The sequence below is a fragment of the Merops nubicus genome, unplaced genomic scaffold (assembly GCF_000691845.1).
Source record: "Merops nubicus isolate BGI_N331 unplaced genomic scaffold, ASM69184v1 scaffold5459, whole genome shotgun sequence".
NCBI lineage: Eukaryota > Metazoa > Chordata > Aves > Coraciiformes > Meropidae > Merops > Merops nubicus.
In genome coordinates this window covers 2,989-19,030 of record NW_008631535.1, presented here as the reverse complement: position 1 = coordinate 19,030, position 16,042 = coordinate 2,989, and the positions used below count along the sequence as shown (strand labels likewise).

The 16,042-nt window shown below is 41.6% G+C and overlaps 1 protein-coding gene across 1 annotated transcript; it reads left to right on the top strand.

The window, feature by feature from the left end:
- Positions 1–699: 699 nt before the first annotated feature.
- CRBN (cereblon) lies at positions 700–15,450 on the top strand (the record flags this gene model as incomplete). Its single annotated transcript, XM_008947582.1, has 10 exons — positions 700–812; positions 966–1,168; positions 2,088–2,237; positions 5,651–5,813; positions 6,733–6,795; positions 7,508–7,592; positions 9,030–9,145; positions 11,631–11,695; positions 13,829–13,960; positions 15,267–15,450. Coding segments are annotated over 10 exons (1,274 nt in total), but the record flags the coding sequence as incomplete, so codon positions are not given.
- Between the last annotated feature and the right edge of the window lie 592 nt (positions 15,451–16,042).

Sequence of the window (16,042 nt, the reverse complement as noted above, 5' to 3'; positions counted from 1 at the left end):
TATTTATGTTTCCAAAATAAAGCATCCTGATAATTTGACTGTCCTCTTGCCTGAAAGTAATTTTAGAATGGATAGCAGGGACTGAGAAATGGGAAGAAAGTAATTTTTAAATACTGTTTTGTCCCTGAAACCCTTTGCACAGTCACATCATCTGCTTCCTTAGCAGGTGCCTCTGCTGAGGCTGTGCAGGTGCTGGGGTTTGTGTCTTGGGTACACACAGGGCATGCTGACAGCAGTGAAATTAGTACCAGCAGGGGTCTTTACATGCACGTAGAGTTTCAGATTCCTTTTAGCTCTTGTGATTTATGAGTGCAGTTGTATAATTCAGGTTTGTACCTTTTCAAACATCCCACAAGAAATTGGGTTACTTGGCATCCTGGTGTATGAGCAGGAGACGTTTAGAATTGAAGTAAGGAAGTGGAAATCTGAACTGACAGGCTTTGTTATTAATTTCTTCCAAGAAAAGTTGTTCTTTACCCCTTCAAAAATAAATTTTCAGCTTTGGATCCTTTCTGTCTAACGATGATTTGGCTGTAACAGCAGGAAAGTTATTTTTTCCCAAGTTTACAAGTATAAAAGTTTCTTCCCTGTGGAAGGCTGTAGCCTGGGAATACTGAATGTGTTTCTGTGACTGATTTTTCTCAGTATCTTAGTCTTTCCTGATGGATTTCTACACAATATTCTGTGTTTGCTTCTTAGCAGAGAGTGAGGAAGAGGACGACAATGAGATGGAAGTTGAAGATCAAGACAGTAAAGATGCTGAAAAGCCAAACATCATTAATTTTGATACCAGTTTGCCAACATCTCACGCGGTACGTCCTTTACATGTCACCCCTCAAGCATGAGTTGGAGAGGTCTGGATTTTGTGTCATTCCATTGCAATGCCTTTCAGTGAGAGAGCTGGTTTTCTTTTAAATCACCAAACCCTCTTACCCTGCTGCCGTTTCCTTCCTGCCTCTCTGCAGTATTTGGGCTCTGACATGGAGGAGTTCCACGGAAGGACAGTCCACGATGATGACAGCTGTCAGGTGATCCCAGTGTTGCCCCACGTGATGGTGATGTTGATTCCTGGACAGACCTTACCTCTCCAGCTCTTTCACCCCCAAGAGGTTAGCATGGTGCGGAATTTAATTCAGAAAGACAGAACGTTTGCTGTTCTTGCCTACAGGTAAAATACACGAGGGGCTTTGCTGGTGCTGTGCAGCATGTGGTTGTTTTTAAGCACAATTTCTTTGACTGAATCAAAAGCAGATGGTTGCATCAGTTCTGTGGTGAATGACAGAAGTTGTGGTCTGAAATGATTTGGGGAAAATGGGCTTCCAGTGCACAATGAGAAGGTTTTTGTGTCCTGCTTGGCAGGATCACACTTTTGTGTAGAGGAGCAGGAAGTGTTGATCTGTTTTCTGTATTTGAGCATTCTCTTGCTATCAGTTAACTGGTAGAATACACTGCTCCATCTTGCTTAAAGAATAAGTCTTGACCAGAAATGTAGAAATCAGATTCTTGTTTTGAGACCTGTGTTGTTGTAAAGGTGTATTTGCTGTTTTAGGGTGAATTAACAAGCACAGACAAATGTTTCACAGTAGAGTTGACAGACAGGAGGTGATAGAAGAGCAGGAAAGATAAAGGCTAATCTGTGCCAAAAGAAGTTTGGAATGTTCCTTCCTCTTCCCCTTCCAATTAACTATGGTTTAATTCTGTAGGAGGTGGGAATAGTTCTTTTTCTAAAGTCACTCTGAAGAATGTGGGTTCTTCTCAGTATCTGCATTTCAAATACAGCTTCTGTGAGCACCCAGATTCTTTAGAATTTCAAATGTACATACATTGCTGCTTCCTGTGCTCCCAGAATGTCACCTCTAAACCCTAAAATAAAGCCAAGTCAACTGGGAAAAACCCCCAACCAAACAAAACACGAGGAGCTGCTTTTAAAATGGAAAAATAGTCGTTGCAGTGGTTGAAGATATTTTACCCAAATTTACTTATTTCATAAGACTCATGGTGTAGAGTCAGTGCAGGGTAGCTGGTGAATTGTGAATGAACAGTGCTGCTTGGAGGGTCAGTAACCTTCTTAATTCTGTTACTTTTAGTAACCTACGTGAGAGGAAAGCACATTTTGGAACAACAGCAGAAATATATGCCTACAGAGAAGAGCAGGAATATGGAATTGAAACAGTCAAAGTGAAAGCAATAGGAAGACAGAGGTTCAAGGTGCTTGAAATAAGAACCCAGTCAGATGGGTAAGAAAATTGTGTCTTTAATTCTATGTACTGCAAATCTTGTTTCTCCTAAACATTTACATTTTACTGCAGGTGCATCTGCCCTTTTAGTCACAGAACTGACTAATTACTATAGATGTTAATGGAATGCTTAATCAGTAGGTTATTAAGGACTTCTGACATTTCCTGTGCTAAAACTCATGTTTTAATTGTTACAAACTTTGCTATAAAATTCACTAAAGATTATTTACCTGTAACTCGATTTGATACGTGTGAGAAAGCATCTGAGAGGATGACTTGGTTTCTGAAAATTAAGTCAGGAAAAAGAGTTTAATTTGCATGGAATGTAAGTTCTAAAGCTTCATTTCAAAATGTTTCCCATCCCTGTTTCAAATCAGGCATGAAATGAGAGGATAGAGTATCAAGCATGTGCCTTCTGGTGGCTTGTGGAAAGTCTCCCTGATAGTGACCAGAATTCCATTCCTCTGAAAAACTGTAACTTTAATTTTCTGAAAGGAAACCTTTCTAGAGATGATTTGCACTGGACAGGTTCCACTTCATCACTTCACATGCAGTTGGAGCTCTGAAAGGCTGCAGGCAAGGGTCTGACACTACAGCTAATAACAGTGTGCTTCTCTGGCTTTGTACTTGAGTGATCTTTAGCTACTAAGCCTTCAGCAGCCTGCAGAAGGTCTCAGCTGCATGATTCAGATATGGAGAGGACAGTAACCATGCCCAGAGGGGTGGTGGCTTTCATTAGAGTCTTCCCATGAAGCAGAGGACTGGAGCTGGGTGGTAGTGATGAAGAAACAAGTTGTTTTTCTTGTTCATTTTTTCCTTTTTAAAACAAAAGCACACTGAGATTTGTGGATAAATAGTTGAATGTGAAAATAGGTTCTTGCTGGTTGCTAACCACAAGCAGCCCATCATTTCCAGTCTCTCAAATACTAAAACCTGTGTATTTTAGCCATTGTTACAGTTCAGGACATCCTTACTTGCTGCAAGTCTTCCCTCTGCCTCTCTGGCCACCCACTGATGCTTCACTGTCAGAAATGTGCTACTCCTCCTGCTAGGGCTTGGCAGACCCTTAATTTTAGTTCAGAGTATGCCAAGTCTTCTGTCATTTTGGAGTTCCTCTGGGTGTCATGCTCTGCACCATGCTTTGCATCAGGAGCCTCTGTCAGCATCTCTGTCAGAGGTACAGGCTCCAGGTACTGATCCTGCAAGCACCTGATGGTTCTTGGCACAGTTGCTAGAGGGGTTTGTCATCTTTTCTGCAAGGCCTAGAACATCTTACTCCAAATCCAGAGCTGATCATCTGTGTTCTGCTGTTGCTTTAGAAAGAGGCCTGGGAGCAGTCTGAGCTCAGTGCTTTGGTAAGCTTGTATAACCTGCAGCTGAAGGAATGAAGGATACATGTGCTGCTTGCTCCTTCTCACTACCTGACATTTGGTTACAGATAATAGATTCCAAATTTCCCAGCTTAGAAGAGCCACTTCTGGAACACAAGGTGGCAGTACTTGGGTGACTGCAGTAGCAGCAGTGTTGTTACTGAGAATACAGTGTCCAGAAGCAGTTCAGATGTACAGTGATTTTTTTTTTCTTGTGCTGTTAAAGGATTTTATTGAGATGATTTTCTGTCTGCTGACTAGCAGGGGTCACTGTTACACACCACGTTCACAAGTTTCATTTATAAATACAAATCTTTAAAGCTATGAAATAAAGGAAGTTTGGTGTTTCTTTTTTTTCATCATGGCAAGCTCTGGATTTGTTGGAATGATTTGAACTGTATAGAGTCATAGAATTGTTTTGGTTGGAAGAGGCCTTTAAGATCATCAAGTCCAACTGTTAACTCCTCACTGCCAGGTCCCCACTGCCCCCTGTCCCTCACACCACATCTCCACGGCTTGGAAACCCCTCCAGGGGTGGGGACTCCACCACTGCCCTGGGCAGCCTGGGCCAAGCCTTGACAATGCTTTTGGGCAGTAATTTTTTCCCCAATATCCAACCTGAACCTCCCCTGGCACAACTTGTGAGTTACTCTGCTTTCAAATACTGCATGTTTTGGAGTGGTAGTGAACTTGAACCTCCTGGTCTTGTCAGTGCACTTTGGAGACATGAGTGTGTGTTCTTCAGTCCATCCTGAGGAACTGATCTCTGCAGGTCATGAGGGGCTCCCCAGAGCCCTGTGCCAGTGTGCTGACTCTTTCTGTGAATGAGCCTGCTGGCCTGGCAGTTTGCTGCCACTTCTCTCTGTCCATCACAGGGGCAGAAGAAGAATTAAATGTTCCCTCTGTACAAATAAAACATTTTCATTAAGATCATGTTCCTGTTTTTAACATATTCAGTGCAACTTTCAAGAGAAACAAAGCATTCCAGCCTAAAATCTTTCTTGATGAAGAGGGAAAGATGTTCTTAGCAAGAGGAAAATTTCCATAGTTCTTGATGTTCCTGGTTCCTTAGGGCAAAACATTATTTTATCATTTATAGTAAGTTAACAGAGTTCAGTGTTGGCCTTTTAAGTAGAAATGGAAATTTATCATGACATGCACCTCAATATTTTAGAATTTCTGATGCATAAGGCTTTCGCAATGTAAAGTCCTTCCTGCTGGACAGTAGTCTTAGTAGCCACCAAGCTCTTTGTGGAATAGGTGCCCTGATTGATGCTAGGATATCAAAAGATGATCAGCATCCTTATCCTATTTCTGCTCATTTTGAGCTCTAGCTAAGCACAGAAGCTTTTGTGGTTTGAAGGTAGCAAACTGCACTTCAGCTAAACTTCCATTCTGAGGGTTTGCTGTGTAAGAGCTGACTTAGTTCATACCAAAAGTAATTTGAGGAGACAAAAACCTAAAAGGTGTAGTGCTGAGATGGCAGAATATTGTGCTGTGTTGCCACTGCCAGTCTGCCTTTAATTCTGTCCCCCACAGATACCTAGTGCTCTAAAACACAAAAATAGCCATGTAAAATACAAAGTATGCCATGGAAAAGGTGCTGGGAGAGGCAGGGCAGAAACAGCATTTGCTGAAATGTTAAAGCAGGGATTTTTTTAAGTTCTGTATGTCAGTATAAGAGTATTTAGAAGACAGCTAATTGTGGTTTATAAAAGGAAAAGCAGAGGTTGTGTCTGTCTGCAGTTTATGTGGCCCAAAGTCCAGTCAGCACAGTGGCTTTAATAATTTAGCCACGGGCATGAGATAATCTCTGTCTAGAACAGTGTGTGTTTGCTTTGCTACAGATAGGCTCTGTGCTCCCTGGGGTCATTTGATTTACATTAGCACAGCTTTAAAATTCTAACAAAATGGATTTCTGCTTAAATTCTGTAGCTCTGCAGTGGTTGCATCTGTCACACAGGGCCGGGGGTTTACCAACAGAAAAATACGCTTTTTTTAAACTCTTGTCTGTGTGTGCCTGTCTCTTTTTTCTTCCCCTAGAATCCAGCAGGCTAAAGTACAAATCCTTCCTGAGCGAGTGCTGCCTCCCACCATGGCAGCAGTGCAGCTGCAGTCCCTCAGCAGGTGCCACCTGGTGCCCTCCTCCAAGCCCAGGGCCTGGCAGGACCGCGCCATACGCCAGTGGTGGCACAAGTACCAAAAGGTCAGAACCTGCCTGGGTGTTGCTGGGGTCTTGTTTTAAGTACCAAAAGGTCAGAACCTGCCTGGCTGGTGGTGGGGTCTTGTTTTTTTAGGGTTTTGTTTGGAAAATCTACCTCCAATTCCATCTGTTCACCTTCTGAGGAGGGTGCACGGCTGGGGTGCTAGATGCCATCCTCCTGCTTTTGTCAGTGCTGTGGGGAAATACACCTTTGGTATTATGACTTTTCTTTGGGTTTAATTGCCTAATTTAATTCATTTCCTAATGAATTGCCTAATTTAATTTCTTTTGGGTTTAATTGGTATTATGGGGTTAATATCATTGCATAATAATTCATCTAATATCACAGTTTTTACATAAACACCTCAGAGTGCTGACAGGGAAAGCTTGTAGGTGATGAAGGGTTTGTAGAAAAAAACACTTAAGTTTATAGGATTTAATTTGTAGGCAGGTCAAAGAAACATCTTTTACTGACATGGCTTTGACAATAAAAGTATTGGTAATTAGTGTGGCCAGTGCCCTTGCTTTGTACTTGTATTAATAGTTTGGGTTTGACAGTAAGGAGGCTTTTGTGACTGTTCTTCTGTGGCTGATTGGGATAGAAGAGGTTTTTAAAGAGCAGAGGTGGTTTAGAGGTGACTCCCAAATTCCAGTGATGAAACAGGAGACCTGTGATGTCTTGGTTGTTTGGAGTCACAACTCCCATTTGCTAATTTTGCTTTAAAACCTGCATCCCTTCAAGGACTAATTTCTGTACCTGCAGTTATTTGTTAACAGGAAATGTGTTTCTGAAGTACTGGTCCTGCTGGTGATAATTTGTTGTGCCTTTGGGTATCTCTCCTCTGCTTTATTTGTTTGATCAAGACCTGTCCCTAAAATCTGCTAATGTTAAAGAATAAAATATTTGTGGTTTTGGTTTTAGAGGAAGTTCCACTGTGCAAGTTTGACATCTTGGCCTCCCTGGCTCTACTCTCTGTATGATGCTGTAAGTTCACCCTCTGTATTACCACATACTCCACACAGAGTTTTGTATGCTTTAATAGCTAATGGTTGGAGAATGTAAAAGCTTTAATTTTGTTGCCTTGTATGTTATATTTGAAAGAAGTGTATAGGTTGCAGTTTACTGTGGAAAGAGCAGGAAGGGCTTCCCCTTGTGCTGGAGCACATCCTGGGGTGGATGACAAACAGATTCAGGCTCCTGCTGTGTTGTCTTGGAGAAAAATCTCAATCCTCTGTCCCACATGCTCCAGAAGAGTGTCCTAAACACCACAGTGTGGGAGTGTCTTAGGTCTTCCTGTGGGAGTTGGTTTACTCTTTAAAAGTACCTGTTTTTTCAGTACATATGTATATTAGTACATAAAGTACTTGGTAAAGAGAGGCAGAAGCAGAGAGGAGTCAAGCCCTCATCTCATGTGCACAGTTGTAGTATTTTAACAGTTTTCTCCTTATCTCAGTGAAGGTTATAACCACCATGGGCCATCAGTTCATTTTGGCTCATTTCCCATCCTGTCTTGCCTTTACTCTATAATATGTAGATACAAAGCTAATCTGTAATTATTCTAAGTCTTAAAAGCTAATGTCCACTTAGGGAAAATAGCTTACTCTACATTTTGCTTCCTTTTTGTTTTTGTTTTGTTTTTTTCCTAAGAAAACAGCAATACCTATGTATTTAAATTAGGCTTTTCTTCTAACAAAAGGAAACCTTGATGGAAAGAGTCAAGAGGCAGCTACATGAATGGGATGAAAACCTTAAAGATGAATCTCTTCCAACAAACCCAATAGGTATGATGTTGTTGAGCTTATAAACCCCATCACAAAAAAAGTTAATACTGGATTTTTGTGCCTCAGCTGACATGGGGATCATGCCCCAGTGGCCAGGTCTCCTCTCTGCAGTCTCTGGTAGGATGAAAATTTCCATTGAAGCCTTTCTAAGGGCACAAACATTCTTTCCTGTGTAGACTTTCAAGTGCCTGATAAGGGGGAAATTGAAACTGCAGCCTTCAATTAACATCAGTTAAGCCCCAAATGCAAGTCTGGGCTTAACAGTGTTGATCTACATGGAACTTTCATTTCTGATTGGCCTGAAGGAGAGGTTGAAAGCACCTCCCATCTGCTTTGCCCAGAGTGCTGCTTGGAGGACCAAGCATGGAAAGCATATGAAATGATCTGAAAACAAACACCAAAAAATGCAGTATTTTTTTGGCACTTCTTTTCTCATGATTCACAGCACACTGATATTTTGCTGACTTGAATTTTCAGCATTTAAATTCTTTTACAGGCTGTGGGATGAGTTCCAGCTTAGTAAGGTTTTTGTTATCTAAATTAAAATATGGCTGCAGTAAAGACCACTCCCTTTTGTGTTTATATCTTTTATTACTTGACTGAAGTTGATACCTGAGAATTTACTGTCATATTAAAACTTTTTTTTAAGGAAAAAAAAAAGACCCAAATATTCTTGACTGAATATTTTTGCATCTAATTTTGGTCTGCATTCGAATGGGGAAAGAAAACCTCCTAAACCTCCAGAAGGAAGTGTATACAGAGTATGAATTTTCCTTCTCACAACAGAACAATAAAGAATGCTTTCTTAGTACTAATATGAGCCCTACAACTTTGTTGTCATTTCTGAAGGAGCTGTATGGTTTTATTCTTTACTTTTTCTTTCACAAAAGCCTGTTTTTCTGCAAAAAGGAGTGCAAGCATAAAGACAACCATGGGTTGTCTTTAGAGACAACCTTTAGAGGTTGGAAAACTCTAATTCCCTGTTGAAGTGGGAGCCTGTATCAGTGTTCTCCAGGGGTCTGTTGTGCTTTTGGAGTGCATCACCAGACCTGTTCAGTCTCCATCACTGGTGATCCTCAAGTGCAGATACCTGAGAAGAGGTTTTTCCATGTCCACGATCCAGCCTCAGGGCAGAAAGACGCCCTGGGCTAACCTCTAAAAGTCTATTCTAAACCAAAGTTTCCACACTCTATCTGTAACTGAGTGGAAGCAGTAGGTTTTCAAGTGCAGATACCTGAGAAGAGGTTTTCCAAGTCCACGATCCAGCCTTAGGGCAGAAAGACACCCTGGGCTAACCTCTAAAAGTCTGTTCTAAACCAAAGTTTCCACACTATCTGTAACTGAGTAGGAGCAGTAGGTTTCATTTGTTATTAGTAGAAATAGCAGGGTTTATTTCTCTCTAAAATTCTACCAGGCCTGGTTCTTCCTCCCTTGCAGACTTCTCGTACCGCGTTGCCGCCTGCCTGCCCATCGACGACGCGCTGCGCATCCAGCTGCTGGAGATAGGCAGTGCTGTCCAGAGGCTGCGCTGTGAGCTGGACATCATGAACAAGGTGAGTGGTGCCTCCTCACTCAGCCTCACGTCTTTCACACCCACCAAAAAAAAACCAGGAATGATTATTACAGGCTGTAACAAAAATAGATGGAATTTCCATGTAATACTTCCCGAGAGTGAGTTTAGGTGTTGGTTTATTTCTTCCTTCGCCTTTAAAAGTGCTCCAGAAAGAAATTGTTCTCTCTCAATACAAACCTTTATGTTTGGCAGCAAGCAAGAAGCATATAATAATATTTGCCTTTGTTAGAAATCCTTATTTCAGCACTTCACAGCACTCTTTTAGCCAAGAGATGGTGCTAGAAGTTCAGTGCTGTTCAGTCGTCTCATGAACAGCATAACCCAGTATTGACAGTGTAGTACAACACAGTCCAGGAGCACTGTGCCATGAAAATTTGTGGATTTAGGAACAAAAGAGAAATCTTTGTAGTATTAAGTCTAAGTATTGGACTGAAAGGAGTTTTGCAGAAGATGTGTAGTGGCTTGTTAGAGGCTATACCTTCTTTAGATGGGCAAAAACTTGTCTTCCCATCCCTCCACTCTATGCTCTAAACGTAGGACATGAAAGGTTTATTTTATACAGGACCTTTCTTTATAATAATAATATGTATTTCCTTAATAATAATCTCTACTGTAAGTAATATTATAACTGATAATGCAGCTAAATATCAGTCAGCCTCATGCTGAATCTGTCTGATTTAGGAACAGCATTTGCAGCAAGGTCTCCTAACAGCAGCTCAAATTGCTGTTCTCTTTCCAAAGAGACAATGCTGTGAAGAGCCACTGCTGTAAACTCAAGTTGGAACTCTGCACTCGTTTATGTATTTGATAGTGCTAGATGGAATATTTATTATTTGATTCTTGAGTGGAGAGGCAAATTAATACATGAATATCACAAAGAATTGCTGTGTACCTCCTGATTGATCCTCGCCGTGCTGCTTGGAAGCTTGCTGGGGGTACCAAAGCATTCTCTTTTCTAGGGAAAGGAGAACCAGAGTATCATTTTAATAGTGTTGCTTTTCAAAGAATTCATGCACCAAAAATCTAAAAGGGAATACACAGAGAAAAGGAGACTGAAAACATCTCTTCTGAATTGTGAGAGGAAATGGGCAGGTTTTTTGTGTGAGGCTCTGTAATCAGGTTAAGCTTCATTTGTCTTTCCTGAGTCAGAAACTCTGAATATATTCTGATATTCAGGTACCATTAAGAACTGTTCATGGTTGGTACATTGTATATTTTCTAAAAATCCTGAAGAGACCAGAGGATTTAAGTTACCCTCATAAAATAGAAGGTGGAGTTGATTTTTGCCCTACACCAAAAAGGTGTTTTCTTCACCAACGTGTGACATTTTATTCTAGAAATGTGTTTAACTGTTCCATACTAGGGTGAGAATGATAAGTGCATTATGGTTATCTCATAGTTGTTTAGGAGCATTTATTGTGGTCAAACCTACTATTTTTAAGCCATGGTTCTAGAGAAGGGCTCCTCTGGCAACATAAGCTACATTTTGGTTTACTTGAGGGCAGAATTAACATGGTTCTTTGTTCAGAATGTAATTTAGAGTAGTGGAACTGAGTGTAAGACCTGATGCCAGTGTCTCCTGTGAGGGAGGAGCTGGAGAAGGTTGAAGTGCAGCCCAGAATGGAGGAAAGGAGAGAGCAGAGACTGAAGTAAGCCTCTGTAGTATCCCAGGAGTCCTCAGAGCACAGGAGGACCTGTTGACTCCAGGTTTTAACAGGATATGTGCTCACACAGGGTGAGGAAGGTCCAAGGTAAGATCCAAGGTGCAGCATTTTGTTCCAAAATAGTGTTATCATTTTTTTGGGGGGGGTAATTTCACATGCATTACCCTTAAGAAGAGTTAGAAATAATGCACCTCCTGAAAATGAATGGTAGTGTTGTACTAAGCTGATTTAAATGCTTATTTTCTGGGCAGTGTCAGTGATGAATCGTTCTGTTCTACTTTCTAGGAGCTGTAGAAGATTAATCTGTTACAATCTTTATAAGAAAGATCAATACATCTCACATATTTTTTTTGTGAGGAAATTAAAACCATTGCTCTACAGGACTCTGAAATCTTAGAAGGACTTAATGATTGCATTTGTACTCATCTACCTTTTATGTGTTGCACTTTAGAGGAGCAAAGGGTTTTTTTTCTAAATTAGCTTTGAGAGACCTTAGAAGGTTGACTCATTTGTTATCTTTGTGTAGCCAGATCCTGTCCTGTGTGTGGTTCTTATTTTTCTGTGGGAGGGAAGAATATAAAAATTGTTTTGTCTTCTAGATAACAATGGATGTGTGCCATAAATAAGTAAAATACATACAGAAAAAATCCTTTTATAGAAAGAGAAAACAGAAGCAATTGCTGCTCAGTTAAAATAGTACAAAATCTGTTCTGAGGGAAAGTTAGAGATGTTTTTTATTATTTGCCACTGTGCTGACAAGCACCTGGAAAAAAATGAAATGACCCTCTTTTTCTTTTCAAGTGTACATCACTTTGTTGTAAGCAATGCCAAGACACAGAAATAACTACCAAGAATGAAATATTCAGGTGAGTTTATTGCTCTTAATCTTTTGGAGGTTCTGGATCAGAAACACTGGCCCAGCAGAACAGATTAAGCTGGGTGGTGTCTTACAGCCCCTGTGTTTTCCACAGCTCCAGTGAAATTTAAGTGAATAGTTAAGGGAATTGTCTAAAACAGGTTACTTGAGCTTTTTTTATAGGGAGTTAGTAAATCTCAGCATCACCATGCCTGTTGTAACAGAAGTTAGTGTGAAAGGTCATGTGGTCATAGAATCATTAAGGTTGGAAAAGACCTCTAAGATCATCAAGTCCAACCATCACCCAGCACTACCATGACCACTAAACCATGGCCCCAAGTGCCAAGTCTACATGTTTTTTGAACCCCTCCAGGCATGGGGACTCCAGCACCTCCCTGGGCAGCCTGGGCCAATGTCTCACCACTCCTGGAGGGAAGAAATTCCTCCTAATGCCCAATTGAAACCTCCCCTGGGGCAACTTGAGCCCATTTCTTTTCTGTACCCCCTCGACCAGCACCTTGCCACTGAAGAATCATGCACTCTGCAGTGGGTTCTGCAATATACATTTGTTACATAGCATTTTTTGTCCTCTAATTTCTGAATGAAGTTCATGAGATGCCAGATCTTACTTCTCAGCTCTTCATCTCAACTTGTATGTCACAAGAAGCTCCAACAGCAGGTGACAATGCACCAATTGGGTGGTGTAGATGGGCTCCCCTGGGGTCATCCTGTAAGGAAATGGCTTATTTCATAGAGTGACAGAATCATGGAATGGGTTGGGTTGGGAGGGACCTTAAAGATCCCCCAGTTCCAACCCCCTGCCATGGGCAGGGACACCTCCCTCTAGAGCACATTGCTCCAAGCCTCATCCAACCTGGTTTTGAGCACCTCCAGGCATGGAGCATCCACAACATCCCTGGGCAACCTGGGCCAGCACCTCACCACCCTCATAGTCGAGAGCTTCTTCCCAATTTCTAATCTAAATCTCCCCTCTTCCAGTTTAACCCATTGTCCCTGATCCTGCTGCTACAAGCCCTTGTAGAAAGTCCCTCCCCAGCTTTCCTGTAGGCCCCTTCAGGTACTGGAAGGCCACAGGGAAGTCTCCCCAGAGTCCTGAAGCATAGTGGTACCTTTTTATTTCAGAAATGTGAGGTTTAATCCTAACCACTGCACTGGGCAGTATGTTCCCATTATGTATTTGGCCTATACAATATCTTCCATGCTCAACAAGGACAAGACTTTAAATTTTCTAAATAATTGCTGCTTCTGGCAGTCTTGTCTTTATTTTAATCATGAATAACTAGTATCTGTCTGCCACCTATGAGAATTCAAAGGTTCAAAGATGTCTTGACAAAAAAGCAAGACACCCCCTCAGTTTCCATTTATCAATGTGATAAGAAGCTGATGTAATTAAAAGCCACTCCTTATCTTCCAATCAAATAATGGATTCCAGGAGGCACAATTCCTGCTCTGGGGTATGCTGGACTTGAACAGAAGAATGGTGGGAAGATAGTGTGATGAATGAACATTTTTGCTTACTCTTAAAATTTGATATAAAAGCAGCAATATTGATGTTCCTTGGGTTTATTGGAAGGTGCTGTGCAAAAAGCAACAAGTAGAAGAAATTATGGGTCTCTCATGTTTAGTTTTTGGGGTTTTTTTAATACTGAACTTTAGGTTTTTGAGGGGAAGATGAATAACTGCCTGAAATGAGGTAGTTTCCATAGCATCCTTCAGCAGTCTTCTGAGTAACTTGTCTCCCTTAAACAGCTGGGCCAGGTTCATCTGAACACAAGGATGTTTTAGTCCTTACTTGGGATAATATCTTTATAAACAGCTTTTCCTGAAGTGGGGACTTAATAAGTAGGTAATAATTTATGTCAGTGAGGAACATGTTGGGTTTGTAACACTGGACACTTAAATTTCTGTGATTCTAAGAAAAGTTCACCAATGTTATTTTAAAATTATTATCTATTTTCTTTCACTTTTTAATAATATAATTCAAGATCCTTTTTTTCTGCAGTCTGAAGAGGGGTTTATTTTTACTATGGAAACAGTTTTAAGCCTGGTTGGCCTATTTGAGAGCCTTGGGGGTTTTGTTTCTTCCTTGAACTCTGACAAAATGATTCCTTTCCTGTTGTAGTTTATCCTTGTGTGGACCCATGGCAGCCTATGTGAATCCTCATGGCTACATCCATGAAACCCTCACTGTATATAAAGCCTGCAACTTGAATCTCAGTGGACGGCCATCAACAGAGCACAGCTGGTTTCCTGGGTAACACCAGTTAAATTTTATCAATAAATGACAGAAATTGGGTTGTCAGGGTATTCCTGTGACAGAGGAATAGTAAATAGGTAATTGTTGACCCACAGGCCATCATTTTGCTCATGTGAAAACCAGGAAAGTAAGTTCAGACTTTTTCCAAATAGAGAATAAAATGAAAAATTCAGTTAGAATGCTTTCAGATTTATTTTAAGTATATGGAAATCTTAATATTTTAAAACAAAATGTAACATCTGAGAGCTCTAAACAGGATATTGATTGCCTGGGAGTTTCTTCATGTATAGTTTTGTATCAACCACAATTAAAATCACAGTTGTTTCCATGCAGCTTGCCTTGATCATAAAGTCAAGTGGAAAGTGTAACACACAAATGCAGTTCCTCTGCTAAGACACTTTTTGTAGCTTTAAAACCAGAAGAAATGGGAGATGAATTTAAAAATCACTAACTTTGTGATTACCTTTGGGATGTTTATTTATTTCATTATTAGTCTTGCTCTCTGTGACTGTCAGGATATAAAAGTCTAATAATGAAAGGTTTTGTATCAAAATGTCACCCTGTTCTGGTAGCTTAAATTTTGGGGGCCTAGACAACCATGCTTCAGGCACTCATTTAGAACTTTGGATGTTTAACTTGTGAAAACAGCTCAAATGTCAACCTGTAATGGAATTTTTAGTTTCAGTAAAATATTCTTTATAGCTTCACACAAAAAAGATTCCTTAAATACATTTTTCCCCAGGGTGGAGGGTGTGTGCCCCATCTGTCACAGGACACCCTTGCTTTAAGACTCCCTGCAGAAAACTTGTGGCTCATAATGCCTGGAGTTAATTTTTCTCACCCTTACCTGTTTTCTCAGCTCTTCTGTGAGGGTTTTGAAATATTCATGTTCTGCTTTTTCAATCTGCTACAGAAAAGCTCTGTTGCTCTGCAAAGTGCAGTTCTGTTGATGGAGGAGCAGTGCAAAATTCACTTTTATTTCCATTCCTCTCCTGCCTGAGAACCATTTTCTGGCTCTTCTCTAAGGCACGCAGCGTTTCACCGTACTGTTGAAATGTTGTGCTAATAAAATCCTTTGGTTGCCTTCAAGTAGAAAAAGCTGATTTATATTTTTTTTACATTTTAATTTTATTATCTTTACGATCTGCAGAGTTTTAAATAGGAGCTAGACACTGACTCATGAAGATTCCTTGAAAATCTAGCCTGAGACTAGCAACCCCTTCTTCCCTGCGGAGCGCGCTGCGTGCCGGTGTTGTTAAAATGCCTTTTCCTGCCCTGTGAGCCTCACCTTGTTCTGTTCCAGGTACGCCTGGACTATAGCCCAGTGCAGGATCTGTGGCAACCACATGGGCTGGAAGTTCACGGCCACCAGGAAGGATCTGTCCCCCCCAAAGTTCTGGGGCCTGACGCGCTCGGCGCTGCTGCCGCGCATCCCGGAGGCGGAGGACGACTCGGGCCCTGACAGATCTCCCCTGCTCTGCCTGTGAGCCCCTCCTGCTCCAGGGAGCAGCCAGCACCATCTGAAATGCTCCCTCCTGCTTCTGATGCTTCCTGAAAGTTAAACAACCCCAAGCACCCCCCGGAATCCCCAGCAGACAGGCGGCTGGCTGCAGCGGGCCCTCCTGTGTGGGCCTGGAGGGTGACTCCTGAGCTGGGCCGTGAGGAGAGGAGGAGGCTTCAGGCACCACATCTGTCAGATCTATCCGGGCAGGCTTGAGACTGAACTTTCTCCTCCCTCACAGAACTTCAGAAGATGTTTCCTGCTGTCAGCTTGCAGTGGAAGAAGGTGGGGGAGAACCAGAATTGCAGATAAAGCCAGTGTAACTTATGCAATCTGTGTATGATGGTGGATGGCAGTGACTGGCTGTGGAGTGGAACGTGCTTCAGAGTGGCTCTGCTGAGCTCCCTGTTTGTAACCACATGGACTACTCCAGCTGCTGGGCTCCTGCTGTCTCTCAGACACTTGCTGAAGAGCAGGAGACAAGACAAGAGTGGTGGCAGGAGCAGGAGGTGCCCTGGGACAGGAACCACACGAGAACCCTTCAAGCTGTCTGATCTATTTCACCCCTTTGACTTCAG